This window comes from Phoxinus phoxinus (genome assembly GCF_949152265.1).
Source record: "Phoxinus phoxinus genome assembly, chromosome: 24".
Taxonomy (NCBI): domain Eukaryota; kingdom Metazoa; phylum Chordata; class Actinopteri; order Cypriniformes; family Leuciscidae; genus Phoxinus; species Phoxinus phoxinus.
In genome coordinates this window covers 7,445,359-7,470,995 of record NC_136899.1, presented here as the reverse complement: position 1 = coordinate 7,470,995, position 25,637 = coordinate 7,445,359, and the positions used below count along the sequence as shown (strand labels likewise).

At 39.2% G+C, this 25,637-nt stretch overlaps 1 protein-coding gene across 1 annotated transcript in view; it reads right to left on the bottom strand.

The window, feature by feature from the left end:
• Positions 1-25,221, bottom strand: part of bcl2a (BCL2 apoptosis regulator a) — a 50,116-nt gene extending 24,895 nt beyond the window's left edge. Inside the window, exon 1 of the mRNA XM_079602533.1 lies at positions 23,969-25,221. Coding sequence (XP_079458659.1) covers positions 23,969-24,502 — 534 coding nt within the window. The 5' untranslated portion in view covers positions 24,503-25,221. The remainder of the gene's footprint in view (positions 1-23,968) is intronic.
• Between the last annotated feature and the right edge of the window lie 416 nt (positions 25,222-25,637).

Genomic DNA, 25,637 nt, shown 5'->3' with positions numbered 1-25,637 from the left:
AACGGATGTTCAACATTGTAAGCTATTAACTGTAAATCCACAAATAGTCTAAAATATCCAACCATCTTTACTGAAAAACAATTTCCATTTGAAAAACGTTCAAATCAAAGTGTCTTCAACAGAAGTCAAACTGTCTAATGGCTTCATGGTTAATAACCAATACACTGATCTCATGCGCCATTCCTTTTGGTTCCACATTAAAGATGTCATGGGCAGAATAAGGCACAGGCCCACACATAGCCACAGATCAAAACATTTCCATCTGAGCCATGTCTTCAGAAAGAGCTCATTAGATTCCAGCCACTTGCTGTGTGGGTCAGCACCATGTGCACCAGTTATCACTGGCTTTAGTTAGCCATTTTCCACCATTTATGTGATCTGGAGAGCAATTTTTTTTTTTTCCAGTCTATTCCACTGAATCAATATAATGATTCTTAGTGCAATGGCAAGCATCTAGGAGCTGTTTTGTCTCAGTGGGTTAAGTTCACTAGAAAAGACCTGAAACTTATAAAGTGTAGATAAATATGTAGATACATACCTTGGGCCCTATCTTGCACCCAGCGCAATTGACTTTGTACACCGACGCATGTATCATTCCTATTTTGCACCCGCGCACAGCGGACTTTTCCCTCCACAGACGCACTTCGGTAAATAAGTGAATGAACTTGCGCTCCCGGGGCAGTGCAACGAAAAGAGGAGGCGTGTTCCGGCGCAAACGTTCCCTGGTGCTATTTTGCAGTTCCAGAAAACAATTTCGCCACTGACCAGGAAAAACCTAGTCTAAAGTCGCGTGTTGTGCGTGTTATTCATATGGTATTTTAAGGGCGCATGCTTGCTTGGCCATAATGTAGCGCGTGCACAACGCGCATACACTTTGATTCTCTCATCAACACAAAAACAACAGTTTTCATTTTTGCAAATCATACAGTATTACAAGGGAAAATATTAACATACAAGGGAAATCATTGTTGTGTCCATGAAGATGTGAAAAAATTAATCTAGCTTACACATTTACCCAAATTATTATACGCCTATTTAACCAAAGCTAATTTGTGGGTTTCTCCCATCCCCATACAATGTCACTTTTCTGTCTTTTATGGTATCCTGGCAAATCCGCCGTTATAATAGCAATCCGCCATGGAACAAGCGCGTCTGCTCTTAAAGGGAATGTGAGATAACGCTCTGATTGGTTTATTTCACGTTATGCTCAAACCACACCTATGAATAATGAAGCTACTTCAGACCAACCCATTTTAGATTTGTGTCGGGCGCAAGAGTCAGTTATCCCGCCGGTATAATAGCAACAGCGGCCGGGATCCACCCACAAAGTTAATTGCGTTTTGCGTTTGATACTTGTGTTTCAGATCGTTAAAATAGTGCCCATAGTGTTCCCCAGCCCCATTTAGAGTTTGCCTTTTCATGTAAACCTGCGTTAAGCACTATTTCATCTCCATAAACCCTACAAATGAGTTGGTGCACATTTCTGTTGTGTTTTTCGGCATTTCTGAAAGACTGAGGTGTTGGAAAGCTTATATCACATAGTGGTAATTGCAGTATTGTCAGGATGTTTTTAGGTGGTTCCCCATGTCTAAGTCCCCAGACTAACTGTAACAAAAACTAAAAAAAACTACAAAAAGCATGGAAAAACAAGCCAATGGAAAAATAAATTAACGTTGTTATTCATGTACTAATGAAAACATAGAAAAACTATGTAACAACAATATAATATGAAAGCAGAGGTGGATCTGTGCAGGGAGACTCTGCAATACTGCTATTACCTGACACTTCCTGTGTGTTGTCTTAGATCTAAGAGTTTTTGACCTGTTGGCCCAGACAGAACCTGCAGACATTTTCTTCGTTGATTTTGAGAAGAATATCTGTGGAACATATTTTGAACATGTTAAATCGGAGCTGAGGGCAGATTTTATTAGTAACTGAAAGCACAAGGAAATTACGCTTTTATTATGCTAAATTACTTAATGCACGAAGATGCAAGGGGCGGAAAATGAGAAGAACTTCTGAATTATGGGCGTTCCGAATTTTAGAGAATCTGCAGTGCTTTCTGTGGAATTCTAAAGGTGCGGATTCCGTGTGGGTTAATACTCATAATTCTGTGGAAGAAAAAGAGAATGTATCAAATTACAATGAAAAGACTGGAGACTTTTGAACACAAAATGTGACAAAACATTCTTAAACATTACATCTGATAAGAAAGCTGTGAAGACTGAAGAAAGAATGTGATATTTGTGCTATGATTAAAGTTTATCATAAACTAGTCAGGCTGCATTATTTATGTAAACACAGTGCTTACTACCGTAAAGAAAACTGTGAGGCGTCAGCATCCATGTCCCTGTGGACCTGCATTGCGACACAATTATTGCAAAAGTAATAGTCCTGCACATAACTCTAAGCAGAGGAAAACAAGGTCACATGTGGGCACACAGAAGTACCCATTCTCCACTCAGCGGTCTAGTCCCAAAGACGAATGCCGTACATTTCCAAGCACACACACTGCACACCTGAAAGATGACAACCAAACCCAAGTAGAGCCTAAGCTTTCAAAAGATATTCAAAACACTTTAACTTGGCTATTGATAATAACAATTCTACATTGTTGAGTATTCAATAAGATTCTAACATTAACAAAGGCAAATAATGAACAATAATGCACAAGCCCTTTCTTTAACGCTCCTGGGTTTGTTTTAGAGTCTGAGGTTGATTTTACACCGGCTTCTCCTTTGCTCCACTATGATAATATGCTCTATGGGTTTGCTTTTGATTTCTTTTCAATCTACTGAATGTTGTATCACTGGAAACCTCTGAGCCTAGTTCTTAGAATGTGTCTCTCACCACAACCGGTATTCTTAGAGTCAAGGACTTGTCAGGGTTGTTTAAAATATTCTCACTAAAAAGACCAAGTGCAAACTGACATTTCAAGACCTTTCACACTTTCCTTTACATTATATATCAGTTTAATTTAGATTTGAGACATGCAATAAGCTATAACCTGACAAGGTGATAAAAAACTTTGTTTTGAAATTCCTATGATAAAATAATGCATATTTCTGTTCTGACGGGTCTAATATCGATTTGAAAACGAACCAAATGCAAAATATCTAAGTGGTTCTAGCTCTCTCTGAAGCAAAAACAAAAACAAATCATGCATAGAGTCAAAAATTGTATAGCTAAAAGGGTTAAAACATTAGTGAGAGAACTGGTGGTATGGCGTAATCATTTCTGAAGAACATCTGATGAATGTCTTCAGGGTTTGGTTTAACACTGTTACAATGGAAGACTTTATCACAAGTGTACAAGCACATTCCGAAGAACTTACACGTGCGCACACACACACACACACACACACACACACACACACACACACACACACACACACACACACACACACACAAACAAACACAACTCCACATTTCAAATCATCATTACATCTCCAAGTTAACCTTCACACTGTCGAGTTCCATTTTTTAAAATCTGTGCATGATGTCATATGCGAGTTTGCGCTTGTGCACACACCCCCTCACGCACACACCCACCTCTAACTTCCCTATGTCCCAAATTCCGTTTTCACTAAGCTGACACAGGCATTCTTACTTCTGCATGCTCAAACTTCATCAATGGAGAGTAGTTTCATTCAAATGGCCTTTCAATAAACAGCAATTAGACCTCTGATGCAAAACGCATGTTGTCTTAGTCATTGGGCAAAACTGAATTGCACAGCTGAGGTAATGATTTCCTGTTGAGCGAAATAAGTTTATATTTAAGCTTCTCAAGAACTGCTTTACTGTGGCTTGAAAGAAAAGTGATCGAAGGTTTAAAGAGACATCTCGAATCAGCTGACTTGGGCAGGAAGCCGACCTCAGCTAGTACTTGGAAAGGCTTTTCTTCGTACAACAGCCTACAGTTCTAATTAAATGCCAGATAAAAGGGATGCTGAACCGCTAAACCCAAAAAAAGAATGAAAGCAAAAGTTGCCTGACATATCAGATCTATAGAGTACCGAGCGTGTATATTTAGATGCATGCCATATATGACTTTACTGATTCATTCTATGTAATATATAGCAGCACAGTACACAATATATCATGAGATCAAAGGTACTATCATACAGGTTAAATCAATTTTTCTATTTTATTTAACTGCTTTAAAACCTTCATAGAACAACAGAGCTAAATCAATGCAGTACACTTTCTCAGCTCAGCAACAAAACTTATATTTTTTTATAAGTTGATATTTTTTTAATTCCAAAGCTCAGGAAGAATAAACGTTAACTGAAATAAAATTAAATATAAACATTTTAAAATTATTTTATTTCAACTACCGGTAGTTTTCAAGGATCAATTCTCAAATATAAAAATTATACAAATATTAAAATATTAAAGCTTCATGTTTGAACCACTAATAATAATAGATTCGAATCGCAACAAAACTGCTAAAATTTTCAAATGAAAATGCTAAAAATATATACTTTTATTTTTACACTCTAAAAAATGCTGGGTTGTTTAAACCCAATTTTGGGTAAAATATGGACAAACCCAAATGTTGGGTTAAAAATGTAATTGAAAAATGTAACCCAATGGCTGGGTTTGTCCATATTTTACCCAAAATTGGGTTGAAACAACCCAGCATTTTTTAGAGTGTAATAATACAAGTCTCTATTTGCTCTCCATTTAATCGCATTGAGTATAGTTATTATAGATCATTATCTCATCTCTTAAAGGAACACTCCACCGTTTTTTGAAATGGGGCTTATTCACCTTCTTTCCTACATTTAGATAGGTGGGCAAATGCATTTTTGTCTCGGTGCATGCATTGTTTTAGTTTGGCAGGGTCGCCGCTAGCTTATCTTAGCATAATGAATGGAATCCTTTGTTGCCAGCTAGCATGTCCTGAGTAAAAGTGATTAAAAAAAACAAACCAAAAAACCCCACCTAAAAAAAAACCCCAATCGCCTAGTCTTAATCTGCGTCGCTATTTGTACTCGTTGTGATGAATACGCAGGCCACAATAAGTAATTAGGTGTTTTTTGTTTTGTTTTGTTTTTATCACTTTTACTCAGGACATGCTAGCTGGCAACAAAGGATTCCTTTCATTATGCTAAGCTAAGCTAGCGGCGACCCCGCCAAACTAAAACAATGCATGCACCGAGACAAAAATGCATTTGCCCACCTATCTAAATGTAGGAAAGACGGTGAATAAGCCCCATTTCAAAAAACGGTGGAGTGTTCCTTTAATTATGTAAATTAAATTGTATGCATAATATATAAAAATCACCCTTAAAACCCATGCATTGGATCATAAAGAAATTGTTATTATTAGATGTGCATGTCCCAGTCACAATGATAAAACAATAGATTTCCGAGCAAGAATATACTACAAAAGTTGTACATATTTCCCCACACAACTACAATTAATAAAAACTTTATCCAACAGGGACAAAACCAGGAAGAAGAAAAAATTGGTTTCAGGAATGAAACAAAATCGTGCGCTCTCTTAATGACCATCACTCTGTGATGATGACATCAAACTCGTCTTTGTATTTCCAGAGGTAAATTTGTCTGCACTTCTGCTTTTGATATCATCAGTACAGCCTTTGAATGCATCATTTCATATTTAAATAAGCAAGTAACACCCAGCAAGGGGAAACTGATCAAACATCAGCATGTTGGCATGTAGACCACAGAATGTTGAACTCTATAGGTGTATCACATTGACAGTAGACAGAAGTGAGTAATTCGGATGCCTGTGTGCAGATACCATACGACCGCACAGAACGAAACAGTGGCTCGTGCTGAAAACAAAACATCTGTTTTTTTTCTGTCCTCATTTAAACAATGCTTCAAACAGGACCTGCAGCGCCCATGGTTTGGCCCCATACATCCGTATGAGTCAGCCTGTGCAAATGAGGGAAACGTCCCTCCGTAGCCTCAGTGCAGAGGGAAACATTTTTTTGAAAAGGCTTGTGTTACTTTTGTATGACAAATGAATCATCGGCCATGCTTTTTAAATAGGTTAACCCTTTCTGCTTTTTTCGCGAAAACCCTGAGGTCAAACATGCTTAAAAATAAAGGACCCAAATAGTTTTTTTTTTCTTCAGAGATGCTATATAAAAAAAAAATTCTGGTTCCAAAAAGAACCTTTCACTGAACAGTTCTTTAGAACCATGTTTTTCCCAATGTGAAGAACATTAATAACCTAAAGAACATTTTGTTTCTTGGATGGTTCTTCGAGGAATCATATAGCGGTCAATAAAGAACCATAATTTTTAAGAGTGCACGTGAGCAGTGAATCAAAAACAGACCTTTTTTGTGCAGTTGCCATGATGCAAACAAGTGTGTGCAGAAATACATCCTTCACGCACACAAATTCTACAAGAGCATTACATAATTTGCGTCCTAGACAGCTTAGTATGTTTTAACTGTGCCTTTTTAATTTCCTAGAGATTTATATAAGTGCAATGACCTCCATGAACTCTGATTAACCAATGCAATTCAGCCTCCTTTTGTCTGGAAAAGGGGATTATACAAATGGTTTGGATATGATCTGACGAGTAGACATGCAGCTGAGCAAAGCGTGTAAGCTGAGGCCCTTTAGCTTCAACAGGAAGGTACGAAGACCTTAACAAGTCTGCCACATGTTTGCCACTGGATGGTGCATTAGTGTATGGGCATAATTTGAATTCTGCTCAGCAACAGCAGTGTTAATCATTGTTTGTACAGGAACCACTGTGAGAGATGAAATGAAGGTGATAAAACCCAGGAGTAGACATTTCTAAAAATTTCTGCTCAGCGTCACAAAGGACAGTGGCATGAAAATAGAGGGAAAGTTCAGAGAAAGTGCAGGCCTCTGCTGTAGTCGAAGGGAGACTCCCCCCCCCCTCCAACCGCCAACCCCGGCAGGGTTACATTCTTTCATCTGAGCTCACCGACACACTTCCAGAAAGGAGCGTACAGGAAAAAGGCCATCTGACTGCTCCACAGACATAATCTCTGTAAGAGGCAAAAAAAAAGAGAAAAATACAGAAACTTTCCATATGCAAGAAAATAAAAAAGATCTCAATTTAATAGAGATTGTTTTTCATAGACCGCAATGAGGTTAAATCGAGACAAATGGAGACTTCTGCTTATAGGTCTACTGTTTTTCAGATCGTTCTCTTAAAAAAGACCCCAGTAATCTGTGTCTATTCTAGAGTTTCAGAAGAGATCTGTATGCTACAAAGTTAAACTGCACTCATGTCTGATATCTGCATAAGTAAGAGATTTCAATATAAACAATATGAACATTTCTCGTCAAATTTAGCCAGAAATTGTCTAATTTATCCAATTTATTCTTTCTTTATTCAAAAGAAGTTTAGGAGAAACCTGACACAATGGTACTACTAAAATAAGAAATACATTCAGCAGGGCACAACAATTTTATATATTTAACTTTTTTATTTTACTTGCCAGATAGGTAAAATTATATAACTGGCTAATACAGATGACATTGATTCTGTTGATAATTGCAAGAATTACTTGTTATAGTCTTGGTGGCATCATTAAGAATGGGTTAAAATTTACAACAAAAAATATTAGAAAATTAGCATTTATTTTGGAGATAAAAAAAAGTATTCTCATTTTTGTAAGAAATCACTCAAATAACGAGTTCCAGGTGGCCAAAAAAAAAGACTTTATCGACTCTTGTCTCCATATTGGAAAGCTGTCACCTGGTTTATCATCAAAGCAGCATATAAAAAAACTGTCATTAGCATCATTGTGCTTGATATATGGAGCTTCATATTAAAACATCTGATGTTCCACAGTGGTTGGTACAGCTGTGCTGAAGCTGTGCTGAAGTGAGACATGTGAACTATGTTACCTGAGGCCTTCTCTGAGGCGTTATCTGAGGCTGTAAAACATATCTTAATGAAAAAACTTTTCAAGAAATACACTAAGTCAAAAATGTAGGGTCGGGACGATTTTTAAATGTTTCTGAACGTCTCACCAAGGCTCCTTTAATTTTATCAACAACACTGTAAAAACAGTTGTATTGTGAACTATTATTATTATTTAATTTGTTTTATTTTAATATACTTTCAAATGTAATTTTTTTCTGTGATGGCAAAGCAGATTTTTCAGCATCATTACTCCAGTCTTCAGTGTCACATGATCCTTCAGAAATCATTCTAAATATGGTGATTTGGTGCTTAAGAAACATTTCTTATTCTAATCAATGTTGAAAACAGTCTTTACTGTCACTTTTGATCAATTAAATGCATTAACAAAAGCTCTTTAAGAAAAATGTTTTTACCCCAAACTTTTGGAGGGTAACTTATTATGCCATTATTTACAGTAAAATAGTTTCCAACTATTACAAAATGTCTTTGTTAAGAAACTTTACATCTGTAAAAATGTTTTATATTTTTCAAACAAATATTAAATGATAGCCTTATTAACCAATAAAATGTTCTTCTGGGATAGACAGTCAGTAAACAAGAAATACTGTTAAAGAATGAGAAGCAATACACCAGAGAAAGTCAAACATCTGCCCACAGAGACAGTGTGGGTGATGACCGTGGGAGGTTCAGATGCAAAGACAGCCCCCAACCTCAGTCCTACAAACAGCAAAAGAAAAGGAAAGATTTTTACAGCATTAGCTCATGGGCTGGAGGCCTTCTGGAAGTGCTTTTCCGTCTCCCCCTTTCTTCTACCCCAGTTGCTCTCTAATCAGCTCTCTCTTCCTCCGCCACCCGCTTCCCTCGACACCCACACCCCCTCCAACACAGATCTACCACCCACGTGTACGCCTCCCACCCCTTTTTCCCCTAGTCCTCTGTTGGAAAGGTTCAACGACCTCTCTTTTTCTCTCGTTCAGTTTCCGTCTATCAGCTGATCTTAGCCTGGCCTCCAAGAGAAGAATGACAGGAATGCATTGATGTGGGTGTAAAGACAATCTGGCTTTGTTATTGTGGGAACCGCGTAGGGGAACATTTTAGGGGCAGAGGAGCTTGAAAATACTCCTGAGAAACAGAATGAGACATTTAGACTGTACAACTATAAAACAAAGTTAAAGTCACTTCAAGGTCAATACATTGATACAGTTCTGAACCTAGCAGAATCAGGCCACCGTGGGCCACCTGTGGACTGTATAAAAACATTGACAAAATTGTGTCACCCTAACTTTGATACAATTATCTAGAGGTCTCTCTCTGGAGATATCCAGGTGCCAGAAAGGCTAATTAGCAAGTAAGGTCTCAGTTCAAGCCTAACAAGGAGGTGTTTACTTACACTATCCTACACAAAGTCCCGGTTTCAGGGTGTTGTGCGAAGAGAGATGGTGAGTGTGATCCTTGATAAAGATTTGTTCACGCCAACACAAAGAGCCTGGCGACCACATCAAAGATAAAGGTACGGAACAAACTATTTTCTTTAACAAGCTGGGTCGTATTTATACAGGCAAACTTTCCACATTCCTAACTCATAATTTATCACTCTTGAGTCTTTACTGTCTGTTTTTTGGTGAAACTGTGTTGTTAATTTAACATTTATTAACATTTATTAAAACCAAACTTTGTTTTTATCATGAGTAAGTCAAAACATGATCATTCAGTGGATATTTTCAGATTAAAAGCATTACTTTTCCTCCAACACAAAAGCAGGTTAACCAACTGAACGTGACTGAAGTCGTTCATTTGCTGTTAATCTGTAGAAATGAGTGTTGTTGTTTTTAGCGCTCAAATGTGCCCCGCTGAGACCCTGACAGTAAGTTTGGATATCTGATTTTGTTCTCTTTTTGCAGGGGAATACCAAAAGGGGACTTTCAATCTCTCAATGTTCAGCTAGTTGGTAAACAGAACAGAGAGAGCTCAGCATAAAGGGGGATTTTGTACTTTTGCATTCATTTGCATTCGCGTCAAAACAGTATGTTGGTCCTTTTTTCATTTGGCAAAAAAATCGAGTTTTGAAACCATTGAAATTGCCGAACAGACGCTGTGGGAGTTTGCTCTTGCTTTCATAATGAGTGATGAGCACAGCAAAAAAATTCGAAAGGAAAAAAGGCTAAAACTTTGATCACAACAACTTCTTGTGGTTAATGATAAAAAAGCTTTTCCATCGTTAAACAGGACTAGCGTTACATTCAGGTTAACCTTAACAAATGGCGCTTTTCCACTGCATGGTACGGTACGGTACGGTTCGGCACGGCACGCTTTGGCGCTTTTCCACTGCATGGTACGGTACGGCTCGGTTCGGTACGGCTCACTTATGGCGCATTTCCACTGCATAGTACGGTACGGTACGGCTCGCTTCGGCTCGCTTTAAATGGTACCACCTCTGTTGAGGTTCCAAGCGTACCGTACCGATACTAAATGTGACGTGAAAACACTGCAGATCACTGATTGGTCAGACAAAATCGTCACTTCAGCGTCATTGTATATTTGCTACACGAGACACTAAACCCGCTATATTTAAATAGCCAGACAACAGCCAACGCGGTAGCACCTGTTTTTAGAGTTTTTACTTGACAAAAAAAAGTAATAAAAAAATCAAACAAGAAATGGCTGAATCGTGGTCAGTGGACGAGGTGCAGACGTTCCTCTCGTTGGTTGCCGAGGAGTGGAAGTAGCACAGCTCTTAGCCGCACACGGCTACCACCGGACATACAACTTAACGATCAGTCCCACCCACTTTGAAGCGGTACTACTGCAGTGGAAAAGCAACCGAGCTAAAGCGAACCGAACCGTGCCGTACCGAGTTGAGTCGTACCACGCAGTGGAAAAGCAAAGCGAGCCGAACCGCTCCGCGCAGTGTTGAACCGTACCGAACCGAGCCGAGCCGTACCATGCAGTGGAAAAGCGCCAAAAGTGTCACTTTAAAATAGCATACCGTTAATCATTACATTAGCCGAAGTAACTTCCTTTCCCACCACCGACACATCTCAGCCCTGCTACATGCATTACATCATACAAGACCTATTCAGAACAGGAACTGGAGTGAGTCTCGGATATGCCCAGGGCATTGTGCTTAAGAACGTGACAGAGGCCAAACTGAATCAGCTGGCAAAAGTCCCACAGTCGGGGACAACGATCCCACTATTGAGTTGAATGGAAGGAAATACAGCATCGGTCAGGCGGGAGTGTGAATCCTGTCTAAAAATGGAAGCCACATGATGGAGGTCAAGATTCCATGGCTCTGTGGTTTCCTCTTTCGGCATCACAAGCACCCGCTTTAGAAGCCTCATGTCTTGTCATGGATCCCTAGTTAGTGAGCGAGCATCGTTCTTTTGTCTAGTCAGCCTGCAGGACATCACTGTTTACAGGACACAAGATCATTAGTCATAGGCATATAAACACACTGAGAAACACTGAACTTCAGTCATCAATTAGCCATCTCTGTTAACACTTTGTAACTGTCTCTGAAAAAACCCAAGAGAATGAAAACCACGCTGGAGTTATGCACAGCGCCACGACAGATCGGGCCCGCAGGGTCTCTCACCCCAAATATCAAACAGCTGTGTGAGAAAGCAAACAACAGCGCAAGCCTCCGAGAAGACTGAAGGAAGAAAGGAGTTAGTAGGCAAACAGTCATATGGGGCAGTCGAGCCTTTGAGTGTGTTGCTATGCGTCTCTCTCTGTTCCCAAGTCTTCGCCCTCCTGCTCCTCCTCCTGATCAGCATGCAGAAGAAGGGGAGATGGAGGGTCCCCCTGCAGGCTGCCTGCATGCTAAATCACCCATCTGCCACCTCTGTCCCTGGTGCCAACCCCCATTCTTCCATCGGAGCGCTGTTTGTGCGTGTGTGAATGACTTTACTGCTCTGTGTATCTGTGTGGTCTTCCAGACAGCTCTTTGATATGATGCTTTACTATGTTGTCTTTAACAAAGAACAAACAATGTTTTAGTATAGAGGACAAATCTATACAGAACATCAATGTTTCAAATAATCCAATCAATAATGTTGGTGACTGACCCACTGGAGCTACGAGAGCTGAAGCTGAACAGTGTACAGTATCTTATCTAATGCATCATACACATGAGAGTAATCAGATATTTACACAACATAAACATATTACAACTTCAATTTGCAAAAAAAAAAAAAAAAAAGATTGCAGAAGTAAACATGAACTAAGTCACAAGTACAAGTTATGTTGTGAATACACACTAAACTTAGCTTTTGTTAAATGTTGATGTTTAAACGAATATAAAAAAGTTTGAATTCAGTTTCACTTTGCACTCTCAACTAAAATATTATTTTACAGACTGAAATTAGATACCATTTTAGTCAGTAAAATTGACTAAAATCTATGAAAAAGACTACATTTAAAACATATTTTCATCAAAAGACAAAAACTATTATTAAAGTCACTATGTAATGGAAGAACTGACAGATCATTTCTTCCATATTGTGACGCACATCCGAGTGCAACAGATTATTGAAAAATATAAAATTATTTACTGAAAGTTTTATGACTTTTATATAACAATTAAGAGGTCAAAATTTTTTAACACTGAAACATGCATGGATTAATTATTCACAAGACGATTAATAACATGCATTATAAATAGATCATGTGAATTTCTATGTCACACGGTATTTAAAACAAAAGTACTGTTTGCACTCACCATTGAACCAGTAAAATCACTGAAGTATAAATTGGAGTCCTGCCTTTGGGCCAACAGTGGAAGAACCAACCAAAGAAGTCCACACAACTGCTATAAATAAATCTACCACACACGTTGTAGTCAATGCTGTTATGTTACCTAGCAACCAACAACATGCTTGTCTTTTCTTCTTTTTCAAGCAGATTTTAATAACCCTAAAAAATTTCAGAAATTGCACAAGCATGAGAACCATTCAGTTTCAGCAGACGGTGACTAGATGTAGCCGCTTGGTGGATTTCCTGCACTGTTTGCTCAAGTTGATTATTGCAGCCATGAACCATGTCTAGACATCTAATTTCTCCCATCAGTGAGTGAAATTGGGAAAATTGCTTCGGTATTGACTGTGCGCCGCCACCAAACACCCTTTCGAAACACACTGGTGCCAATAAATCTGGCACAGTTGAGCTTAAGAGCCTTCACCTACATATATTTTGGCATACTTGATACCTAATGCCTGTGTAGATACAATGCATTCAACCCTAGTTAAACGGCACACACGTGCACATGTTCCCATTTGGACAAAACATGAGAAGAGTGTGCGAGCCACGTGAGAGTCTGCATAGAGAGTGTGAGAGTTTTCCACATGACTTCCCACCACACCCCATTACACTGGAAAGTGACAGAGCTGCTTGCTTTCATCTACGCCATCAGAAAGGTGCTTCAGTCCCCATCTGCCATCATCAAAGGACCGAGCCAACCCATGAGAGAAGCTAGAATCACCCTCCGCCCTAAAACCAAACTATCTGCCTCTAGCATTACCAGTGTCACCTATTCTACATTCTAAACGTTTATCTGGCATGATGGTGATACCTTTTCTACATACATTTCAACAAGATTTTTCAACTCTGATCTACAAAATGATTAATAAAGAATGAGCATCGGGTGTGTTTTTGCATTATGTTTTTATTTAATTTATGAATGTGCTGCAAATTGTACAACATGATGGTTTATTGTGCATGCAACTTAGAAATATTTCCATTCATTTTAACAAATTTACCATTAATACAGATTTACTGTTTCCGAGTGCCCCTACATCAGAAACCTTAGGGCTTAAGGAAAATCCTGAGTTTCCCACTCAATTATGACTAATTATGAATAATTATGACTTTGTTATGACGATTGTGCATTCAACTCATAAATACGATCTTTCCAACGTAACTTGTACGGTCCATAAGGCTTGCTTCATTCATTTAGCAAGACCTGAACATACTCTGAAAGCCCTTCTGATACTTCCACCTGAGAATAGCTTGAGTAAAAAAAGTTTACTCAAGCTTTCTCATCTCAAAACTATAACAGTCAGATTTAGATGTTCAGGCTACTTGTTTTATTTTGACTTCATGGGTCTTCTTCCCTAACTTAGCCACAAAAAGATAATTTTAAACTTGTAGATTCATTTGTGCACTGTTGCTGACAATAAACACACGCAGACTTTGGAATCAATTCCAGTAATCGTTAAGGTGATGTAACTCATATTGAAATGTAGCCACATGTGGTCAACGTGCAGGGAAATCACAAGGCTGGAATTACAACACTATGATGGCTTGTTGGCTCTCAAAGCTCTGCTGTTCAAGCATTCAGCTCCCCAGCTGTGTTCAGCCTGCTGGGAATGTGCTTTTGGCTTCCTCATAACTAACCCACGCACCCAATCCTCATCCAAGCCAGAGGGTTGTATCCCACACTTCCTGTTCTGATCTTTGCCACTAACAGAACAGTTTTTGAATGGCTGGACTGATGTTGTGTGCAAGACAAAGAGGACAACTGATGTCTTTTTGTATCGGTTCTATCTCAAATCCTAATGAACACCGCTCTGTCAGCAAGGAAATTCCCCCAGCAGCAGGCTACAGTCTGAGTCAATGGAACAGATGGGACAGTAAAAAGAGTGTGAAAGGAAAGAGGATGTATCAGTGTTGTTATTCACTATATAGTGTATTAAATTACCATTGACTACTCACAGTGTAATTTTCACTACTGTAATAAAACTATGATGATACTAAGGATCAAAAGTACAGTACTGTTTAAAGGTTTGGGGTCAGTATATATGTATGACATCACATCATAATACTCATTGGCGATTAGAAATGTAAACAAAATGGGCCTGAAACAACATTTAAAAAAAAGAACAATCCAAAACTTAGTTTCTGAAAAGTTTCTGAATTCACAGTTCATAAATTAATATTTAATTTTAGATATCAGCATTAAATATTATCTAGCCGCTGGCTAGATAAATCATGCAGGCCAGCAGAACAACAATGTTTTCCCAGCAAGTCTGTTCTGTCATTGCATGACTAAGGAGGTGACATCTGATTGGACCATAATTCATTTATGTTAGGGTCTGTTGTGAGGGGAGAACATTTAGTGTTGAGGTTACCCGTCCTATCAAAAATGAATTAATGCAGCGTCTCTGTTGACAAGTACGGAGAGAGGCAATGCTAATGCCTTTCAGAGCAGCAGCTCACAGTCACATTTTCAAGCAATAACAGGGATGCACTACATGTGGACCTCACTTCCATTCTGCTGAATGAGATAAGAAAGGGATTTTCAAACCAGGTTTACAGAAAGTCAAACTCAGGGGGAAAAGTCTCACTGGACAAGGAATTCTCTGCATTTACCAAGCTATATCTAGTTCAACATGCCTTAATGAGAGTCTTAAACTTAAAGGCAGGCTATGTATAACGTTAACAGGCAGAGACTGCCTCTTTCCCATTGTACATGAATAATTCAAGCTGCGTCGGATGAACCTAAAATACATAATTACTGTTTGACTTATCTTAGCTTTGATTTTGCCATATCTGGACCCAACACTGCTCAAACTTTGGGCTATCTTGAAATAACATCTTATTAGCATTCAGCAGGGGTTTCCTTAGAAATCATTGAGCGAATGGCTCCCAATTCTGTAAACCAGAAATATAAGGACATTTATGAAAAAAGTCACAATGAAACGGAAGTGGCAACAGATACTTTCTTACACATTGTGTAAGTGTGTCTTTCATTTAACCAGAGAGAAGTCTGACTTTTCTCTGGAAGATCGAGTTATGACATTTTGATTGACAGGAGAGAAAAACAAGTGTTACAGATACAGGGACCATGTTTTCATTTTAATGCCCTGGGAGAGCCGTTTTTTTAGGGACACATGAAGCTACAGTATACAAAAAAAGGAGGTTTTTGGAAACTTATGATGGCTCGTGCTGGATGAATGGTAGGAATGGTTTTCGGGGGATTAGGAGGAGATCAACAGGGCCTGCGATGCCTGGAGCAAACCGAGAAGCAGATGGCAAGCGACGGACAGGGCTGACCCCGAGGTACCAAGAGGGGGAAATACTTGGCTTCAACCCTGAACAGCTTAAAAGCCACCAAGAATCTTGTTCTCTCCAGACAAAAGAAGAGACAAGAGCAGTGCATTGTTGGACATGCTGAGCCACGCTTATGCCAAACAAGCACAGACCACAGAGTAGCGCCCCAACAAAGTATTTAGTCCAACATCGAGTCCTTGAGTTAAAAAAAACTCCTGCAGTTCAGTGAGGAAGATCAGGGTAATTTCTTCAAAACTGCAGCCTGAGGAGAGGGTGAATCTAAAAAAATGTGATAAATAAATAAATAAATAAATAAAGTTTTGTTCTAACGATGGAGACCCTCTAAAGTCAACTCGAAAACCAAATTACAGAAAACCGAAATCACCAGAGGCATAACAGACCGAATGAAAGAAACCCTTAACATACTCTACGCTTGCTATAATTCCATTAAAAAACTCTAACCTGCATACAGTACATAAACTCTAAAGTCCCCAGCAGCAAAAGCTCAGTAGTAAACGAGCCTGTCTCATTGCTAAGATTCCAATCTGTATTTGCAGCATCTACAACTCATTGCGAGCGGTCCATTTTGTTAATCATTCTTGATCCTTTGTCAGTGTTTTATTGCACATCGTATGTCACATGTTTGTGAGAGTGTATGGCTTCTTTCAGGGGGCAGACACACACAGATGTGGATTTACTGCAAAGGGCTTCTATGAGCCAACTGTCATAGCTGACAACTTTTGTGTGGGAGGTGGAATCAGTTGCGATCAAGAGGGGAATGAGTTGTTTTCCTCTGAAAAATAAATCCGGTTTGTGTGCCTAGTGGATGATTCCAAATCGAAAGCTTTAGGCAAGCAAGTGACAATGTTTACCCCCGATCTGATAGCAAGAGGAGGCACCACAGGTCCTGACAGCGAAACCGCAAGTAAACTCACAAAGTTCTACATTTTCACCAATCAATGAGTGCAACCCGCACACCAAACAGTGAGTATTTGTTGATGTACATGAACGATGTACATATAGAACTCTGAGGAGATAATGATCCTGTCATTCATCTAATGTATTGGGGTCGGGGATGAGGGTGCATTGAGTCCACTAAGCTAGACAGATGCCCTAACCCAGGAATTAGGACCATATATGCTGGCAAACATTCATGAGCATTTGTTGCCTTCATCCTTTGTCTTTGTTTCTATATTCCACAGTACCCAGGTGCAAAGAAAAAAAGGTCTGTGGAAAGAAAAGAAATTCTTAAATCACAAGGAAAATATCAAAGGGTAAGGGAAAGTCAAAATCAAAATTGCAGCATCAAAGGCAGACAAAACTCAAAACCAATACAAAGGCTGTCTGATCAGCAAGAACCGTCACTTTGATCAATCACAAGTCAACTTATCCAAATAACTACACGTCCACAAACAGTCGTCGTCCAAGTGCATCCAAAACTAGGAAGAAAGGAAGCCAGTTACAGACATGGAAATCAATTAGGCCTATCTCTGATTTATAATTCAGCCTTAATAATGGATAAATATGATCTATGTATTGTGCTATTCAATAATAAGAATCTCTTTAAAGTCACAATGAAACAGAAGTAGGAACAGAACTTTTCTTCTACTGTGGAAAAATGTATCCGACAAATTATCTGAAAAGAAAAGAAAACTGTGAAGGGACTTGGTTCTATCCATCGGTTGTTGATTGGATTTTGAGATGTGGTCATTGCACTTAAAATGTATGTTTGTGGAGGGGCAGAGTTTAAGCAGATGAAATGATTGGAGAAGTCTGACATTCATCCACAGAGAGTCTGACGTCAAGCAAAATTGAAAAAATGAATACCTGGAATCTGGATGAATCATTCACATAGATCTACAACAAGCATTTCTAAAAAAGAAAAAGTACATTGTGTATATGAAGGGAATGTCCCTATAACTTTCTCTGCAAGTCTCTCACCTCCTCAAGGAAACCAATAACTACATAAATGAGGCTGAGGCATTTCAGCTTCGCCAAGGTGTTCTTTTAATGACTCACTGCGACTTTCAGTGAATAAAAACGAGAAATAGATGAGGGACAACAGATAATGTTTTGGCTTTCTTCAAAAATAAAGATTCTCTCGGTGCTTACCCCTTGCTGAACTCACCTTTCACATCCAATTTGTTCTATTTTCTGTAATCCTCAGAGGATAGAAATATGCTTGGGGGGGGGGGGGGGGGGGGGGGGTTATGATTAATAATTTTGTCCGCAGACTCTCTTTATTTATTTGAACGTTTACCCTTACTTTTGTTCCTCTGTATAGAATCTAGTTTCTCAAACCAAGGAGACCACACCAGCTGGGGAATCCTTATTTTCTCACAACTGCCAGACCTATAATAAAACCCTGCATCTCCACCAAACATCAGACTTCTTTTCCAGACACACCCAGCAGAGGGTTTCGCCTTGAGGTCAAAGGCACCATGCAGCACTCCGGCAGCCAATCAGAAAAACCCTTGGAGCCATAATTTGCCCCCCAGGAGCAGGAGCCACAACCTTTCCCACCTGATAGCAGCTGGGCAGGAAGGTACAATAACAAAACATACTCTTTACACAGTCGCCTATTCTACAGTTCTTCATCCTTCCTGATTTCTTTTATTGCTCTTATTATCTGCCTCCTCCATTTCCTCTTTTTTAATCTCACGTTTCTTTTCTTCCGCAACCTTTCTTGGCACCTTCACAGGCACAGATGTACACTGCAACGGTAAAATACACAGCATGTTTGTTTGAAGCCATTATCACTGAATGTCAAAAAAGAGACACTCTATTATTTTCTCTGCACTCATTTGTTGACTGTTTTTTTCCTATGGTTTGTCTTTCTTGTCAATATCACTTTCATAAACAGTGTCACTTGAAAGGGCTGTAGGAGGCACATGTTCGGGACAAATGAATACAAGAGCAATGCTAGAGCTTTTGAAGTTCTTTGACTCAAACTGTAAAACGCCCCAAAACGCAACACCCACTAACAAAAGACCCAGGTGGGGTCAAAATGCCTTTAAGGTATCAGAATCAGCAGTGTACTGTACACAGCAAGAAACCTGTAATGAACCGCAGGTATGTGGTGTGTGGGTGAGCACCTGCGCAATTGTAGTCTGTCTAAACAAACTTACACGTGGACTGATTTCATTATCTGAATCGGGGCTGGAGTTAAACAATACATGCCACATGCTAGGCTGCCTCCGGAAGTCACAAGGATAGTAAAACTATAGTAAAATATTAAGGTTTAAGCTGAACCTAAACTGCTGACTGACTTAATTATAATAGCTTCACTCAATCTCAACAATAAGTGGGGGATTATTAAGCAAATTTTGTGCATTGGGATAACTAGTGTGCCTATGTGCAAACGCCCCACATAAGCATTGCACTTGATCTCAGTTCACCAAACCAACAAAGCTCCATATTTACCTACACCTCAACAGTAACATGGCAATTACGACAATAGTAAACATCAATTTGTTGAGAGAGGGGGTGGGGGAAAAAAGAGCATGCTAAATGAGCTAGCTCAAAGCGGTTACACAGTAATGAGAAAGCTCATTAAGCATTTTGCAAACCAGAAGTCCTAAATGTCTGAGCATCTGCTCTATTTTGCCATGTGCAGTGCTGTCAAATATTGGGAGGCAACAGACCTACTCTACTCCTACAGCTTCTGTTAAACACATTAAAAAAAGCAATTAAACCATTTAAAAAAGTTATTTTAATGCATGAGAAGATGAGAACATATTTTAATAAAATATGACATAACAGAGCGTTTTCCCCTTGTGGGGCAGTATCATCATTTTAGTATAAATTTACATGCAGAACAAAATACTGAAAGAAATCTGATTTTCTCAACTCAGAAAAAGGAAAGAAATGACCTGTTGTTTCTCTGGTTTTGACATAAACGCTAACAGGCATGCGTGCACTTTGGATAAGCCTCCAATGCTATGGTAAATGTGTTTACATACAAAGGAAACCTGAGTAACATGTATAGGATGTTCTTTTCTTCTTTTCTGAAAAAAGAAAGGCAGATAAAGTGGTTGAGTCTATTTTTTGCAGTCACCTATAAAACACTTCTACAGGCATTTTTTAGTTAAAGGGTCACAAGAAAGGCCAAAATGGATGGAAAACTTTCCAAGCAGCATAAAACTACGATTATTCAGTTTTCCAGACTCATGCAAGCCGTTGTTAAAATAGCGGCAACAATAATTATTTTTTGTTTTACTTTCATCATTAAGAAGAACTAGCCTACATTAAAATGGCTAACAGAACCAATTTAATTATGTCTAGTATAATTGTATCATTGTAAACAAAAGACCATCTACATGAACAGAACATGCATTTAAAAGACTTTTGAGTCCATTTCAACCTGTGATAGTGGCTGAAGTAAGACAATGGTCTCCAAGGCATGCTGGGTAAACGGGGTATCCCTGCTGGGGGCCTGGAAAAATAGTAATAAGACAGAGCGCTGTGGTACAGCTGAATCATATATTCTTCACAGACAGGCTTTATCCAAGGATTAATGAATCACATTAATTCAAAAGGAGGATAATAAGTCGGGATTAACCATGGGTGGAGAGAACATTTTTTTCAGCCAGAGAAGTGAAGCCATCTGACCAATTTAGGGCAAATGGGAAGCCCTTCTGACACATTGAGGACCTTCTAATGGGGGAAATGAATATCACACAACACTTGACGTTCTTAATTGTGTGATACGCTTAGCAAAGGCAGAATTGTTCTTCTTCCATTACCCGAGTCACTTGAACTTTATACAGAGTAACAGATCAAAACTACATTAAAATAAGGCTTATAGTAGTGTTTTGACTCGCTGCATCCGCATTGATGCTTCCGTTCTTGAGATAAAAGTCCTTATAAATCACCAAATAGCAAGTTTTAAATGCATTCTTCATATGAGGCATAAGCAAATGAACAGGCCTAGACAGCACCAGCGCTCTGATGGTAAGCTATTGGGACACTATCAGTAACTTAATAAAGATTCCCCTAAAATAACTAACTACAGAGGAAATCAAGCGGGAAGCATCCCCTGTGCGAGTATTTATCAATGTCAAATGCTCTCAGCACTTCAAAACAATTCCTACGTTTAAAGAAGCTGTTAATGACAGACTCAGTGTAATATATAACTCTCATGAGTGAGCCAATTCTCTCAGCAATAACAGTCTTAATGCAAACTCTAGATGTGCTTTTCATGACAAAATGAAATAAATAAATCATTCATTGCCTCTGGACAAAAGTGCTGAGCTTTGTGAATAATGCAGGCACATGTAAAGGCTTATTAAAATGCTTCTCTGCTAATTGTGTCCTAATTGCACCGCATCTCTTCACTAAAGGAATGACAGAGTTGATACATCACTATATAGATATAATAAAATAGTTCAACATCTATTCATTACAACTGACCTTTAAAATAACAGACAGAGAATGAAATAATGGGAAAGCGGGTTTCCGTCTTGAAGAGTGTTTGTGTACGGTGGTCGCTCTGAAAAGCTCTCCCCATACCTCCCTTTATCACAGGCCATTTGAGTCAGTCTAACCTACAGCAGATGTGGTGAGTAATGACCATCATTAATTCAGCCCCAGCACACCTTTCGTCCAGACAGGAATAATGGCTCTGGCTCCGCGGGGCCACCTGCACAGCTGTACCAGACAGTGGAGAAACTAGGCTATCCTCTAGTCTGCAGTCAGAAGAAGACTGTAGGAATGCACCGAAATTACAATTGTGGGCCGAAACCGAAACCGAAAATTCTGGATGCACTTGGCCGAAAACCGAAACTCAAAATGCTTTTAAAAATATATATATTTCTAATTTTATATGAGCTTTTTTGCATTAATTGTATTAATAATATACTTTTTAATGAAATTCAATCATTTGAATGATTCTATGCAGCAGAATTATATTTAACCATTTTTTTGGACCAATTATCCAAATAATGTATAGTCCTATATCAGAACATGTGAGCAGAGCGTGAGGAGCGGATCAGTGAATGACAGGGTAGCGTCGTTTTACCAGCGCTGCAGCGCGGTTATACCACATCATGTTGCAGCACAGTATTAGGCTATTGTAAACAGAAACAAGTAGAAATTGTGGCGCATTATTTGGGTGTACTTTGCTTTTCCGATGAGCATGAGCGGTACATGAGTGGAGCGTTCACATGGGCTGTGCTTACCATATTTACCATACTCAAATGGTTGATTATTTGAAGAAAACGAGAAAAGATTCCCAAACTGCAATTTAACACCATTTAACCATTTTTGTCTAACATTATAACACGCATAATAGTTCAGTTCATGATTTGAAGGACAGTACTGTCTACAGCCCTCATCTTAGACTGAGGTTCTGAGATGAATAGGGTGGAGTCAGTCCAACCATAAAGGATCAACACAACCATGATGGGCTGCATCAATTCATACCGTAAATAATTCAGCACAGAAGCACTGCAGTCAGAGTGAAGGATAGTGTTAAAGCAAGGGCTCTTTAGGAAAAAAGAAGGAATAAAAATGTTTACTTGTTTTGACTAGGGAGTTGGATGTTCATGGATATAGGCTTGGTTTTTACACGTGCCAGATTTCCTTTCTTTTCAGAGACAAGCCACCAGGGGCCAGTTGTGCCAGCCATGTGCAAGTAACAATTTAGTGTATTATAGTGTAGTGGTAGCATTAAAGAAACATGCACTATACAGTATCTGAGTGTTGCACCATTGACCTTGAATGACTCGTGAATTTACATAAAATTATTTTTTCAAAGTCCCCAACCAGGAATGATTATTATTTATATTATTAGAATGATAATTTTGTATATATTTTTGATAGTAAAAATATATTTTATTATAATAAAAAATTATATATATAATTATTATAATAATTATAATAATTTAATTGTTATCATATTATACATTTAATTAGTTGAATAAGTCTTCAAAACAAATAGTGCAAGCGGATGAGGCTTTCGAGCAGCTGCCACAACCCTACCTAGGTGTCTTCAGGCACAGAAAATAGCATGTTCTTTAAACTGTCCCACTGGTAAATCACAGCATGAACTCTCTGAGGCTTCACCTCGTGCAAAAACATCTTTCTTTAGGCTATCTCTTTAAAAAATCGTCTTTACCTCACAGTGTTTCATTTTCCCCCCCACGTTTGCTGGAATTATTTACAATTACAAGTACAACCAAACAATCATTAAGAATTCATATGACCTATAGCATGCAAAAAAGTAATATATGTCCTTGAGAAGAAGGATGCCTACTTCACTCTGAAAAAAGGGGCGTGGCTTAATGATTGAAGTGTCACTTTCACCTTGATTGAACTGTCAAAAACCAAGCTTACTCAACTCAAACCAGACCAGTACCACTCAAACAACTGAACTAACCCATTCTACTAAATAGCGCTGCAGACACAATGAATTAAACTCATTTCATTGCCTTAGACTAGTGCCTGAAACTATGTAAAAGTCTTACTACGCAACTTGCACGCCGTAATGACCCCATGAATCCCTTTACAGTTGTGTAGTTTTTTTTCCTAGTGACAACATACTGAAACAGGAAGTTTGGACAAAACATATTTTAAATATCCAATAGCCTTGTGCTAGATCACAGCCCTAAACATGAATTGCTAAGTGCTGGGTGATATGGCGGAAGGACTTTCTCTTACTAGAGAGAATTTGATTGGACACAAATCTGTAGTAGGCCTACATGATAAATCATCAATATTTTAGTCCCTTTCTATATTTTTCGATTTTGTCAGTGTTTAGGAGTCCACTTGGATATAGAAGCCACAAAGCAAAAAGGCACAAAAATTTTGCTGTCATGGGGTTTTTAAAAATCTGCTGTGACCCTCCTTAGTAGAATCAAACCTTACCAAGAAAGTAATAATTTGATTGGTAAAAGGTGATAGTAAACAACATTGCATGGGTCTTCGGTGTTTGATAGGCCTGTGTTTTATATGATGTTAAGCTTCAGCTGCAGAGATGAAGTAATGAATGACTGGGCAAAGGTCACGATCATTTGACCATAAACTTACCCAACCTCCATTTTCCTCGATCCAGTTTTCCAGTGGCCCGTTCAGGTAGTCTGTCATCCAGTGTGCAATACTATCTACCTGGGACGCCATCTCCCGGTTGACGCTCTCCACGCACATGGTCCCGCCAAACTCGAAGAATGCCACGATCCGCCCCCAGTTCACTTCGTCTCTAAAGAGCTCTTCAGCCACGGTTATGAAGCTGCGTTGCGCTGCATTGGGACTAAATACCATCTGGTGGGACATCTCCTCAAATTCACGCTGGTACATCCTTTCTATCTCGTCTCCAGCCTCGCGTAACACCCGGTAGAGCCTCAAATGAGAGTCTGAACGGGTGAGCCGGTGGGCTATCAGGCATTCAGAGTTGTTACCCCCGCCGGCCGAGGGAGCCTGAAGCCTCCTCCTGTCCGAGTTTGGAGAGGAGTCATCTTCTTCCCCAGAAGATGGAAGTTTCCATACATATCCCCTCTTTAAAAGTTTGTGATTGAGATATTTCTCCACAATATTCCGATTGTCATAGCGAATTTCGTTAGCCATCGTTATTAAACAGGATAAAAACGAGCGCGAGCGGTAAAGAGTCGGTTATTCGAAGTAGTACATCGTAAGGGAAAACGGTCTCCAACAGAGAAGGGCTCGGAAAAAAATTCAAATTCACATCACGCTGACGTGATTTCTCTCATTGGAATGGTATTTTTGAGGAAAATAATATAACTGAGTATCACATTCATTGGTTATAACTTTATAGCCATGACTGTCTGCAAACGTCCAGCGCGCGCCGTTGATGGATAGAGTGGCCGTTGCTGCAGCGCGCGCGGTCAAGATCCAAGCGCGGCGCGAGGAATGCCCCTTCACAGCTCAGACTCACTGCGCTTATATTCCAGTGAACCACCAGCCAATCGCGAGAGAAAAAAAACCCTGCGACGTCGTTGACGTTACGAGACCGAAGAAGAGAGTTAAAGCTAGCGCTGTGTTTCTAATTATTCCACTGACATTCGATGTCCCAGAAAAGACGGAAGAGAAAATAGCAACCAAGTCAGCGCGCGAAGAAGCACTTTTGCTGTTTGTAAAATGTACAAGTATATCTCCACGCTTTTTGGCAAGATTCAGTTTTTCCAACGCGCGGCACGGATCGTGCAGAAATTAAGCGTGCTCTGTCACCGCCAACGAATGACATCGAGACAGGCGCGCGTTCATTGAAGCAACGCTAGGACTGTTGTTGAAACTGAATACTGTTTGAAGATCTCTTCTCTTCGGGGGCGGCACTTCCTACGTCACACCATTCATTTATTTTGCCGTAGTACTATGCCTCTCCAGATGCAGAGTATTTATGGTGTCTGGGTTTGTGTTTGAAGTGCATTCTTTTCAGCTTTGTCAAAGCTTCTTTTCATTAATCCCTCAGGACTCCATACTTCAGGCATGTCTTTAAGTACAAGCTTCTCACATTTTGACAAATAGGCTACATTTTCAATAGGGGAACTAAGAAGCGTAACACATTTTATTTGGGGAACTCAGTAGGCCTATTGTATTTTATTTTTGTTCAGTGCAATGAATCAATGTGGCTTGGTATAAAAGATAGATAGATAGATAGATAGATAGATAGATAGATAGATAGATAGATAGATAGATAGATAGATAGATAGATAGATAGATAGATAGATAGATAGATAGATAG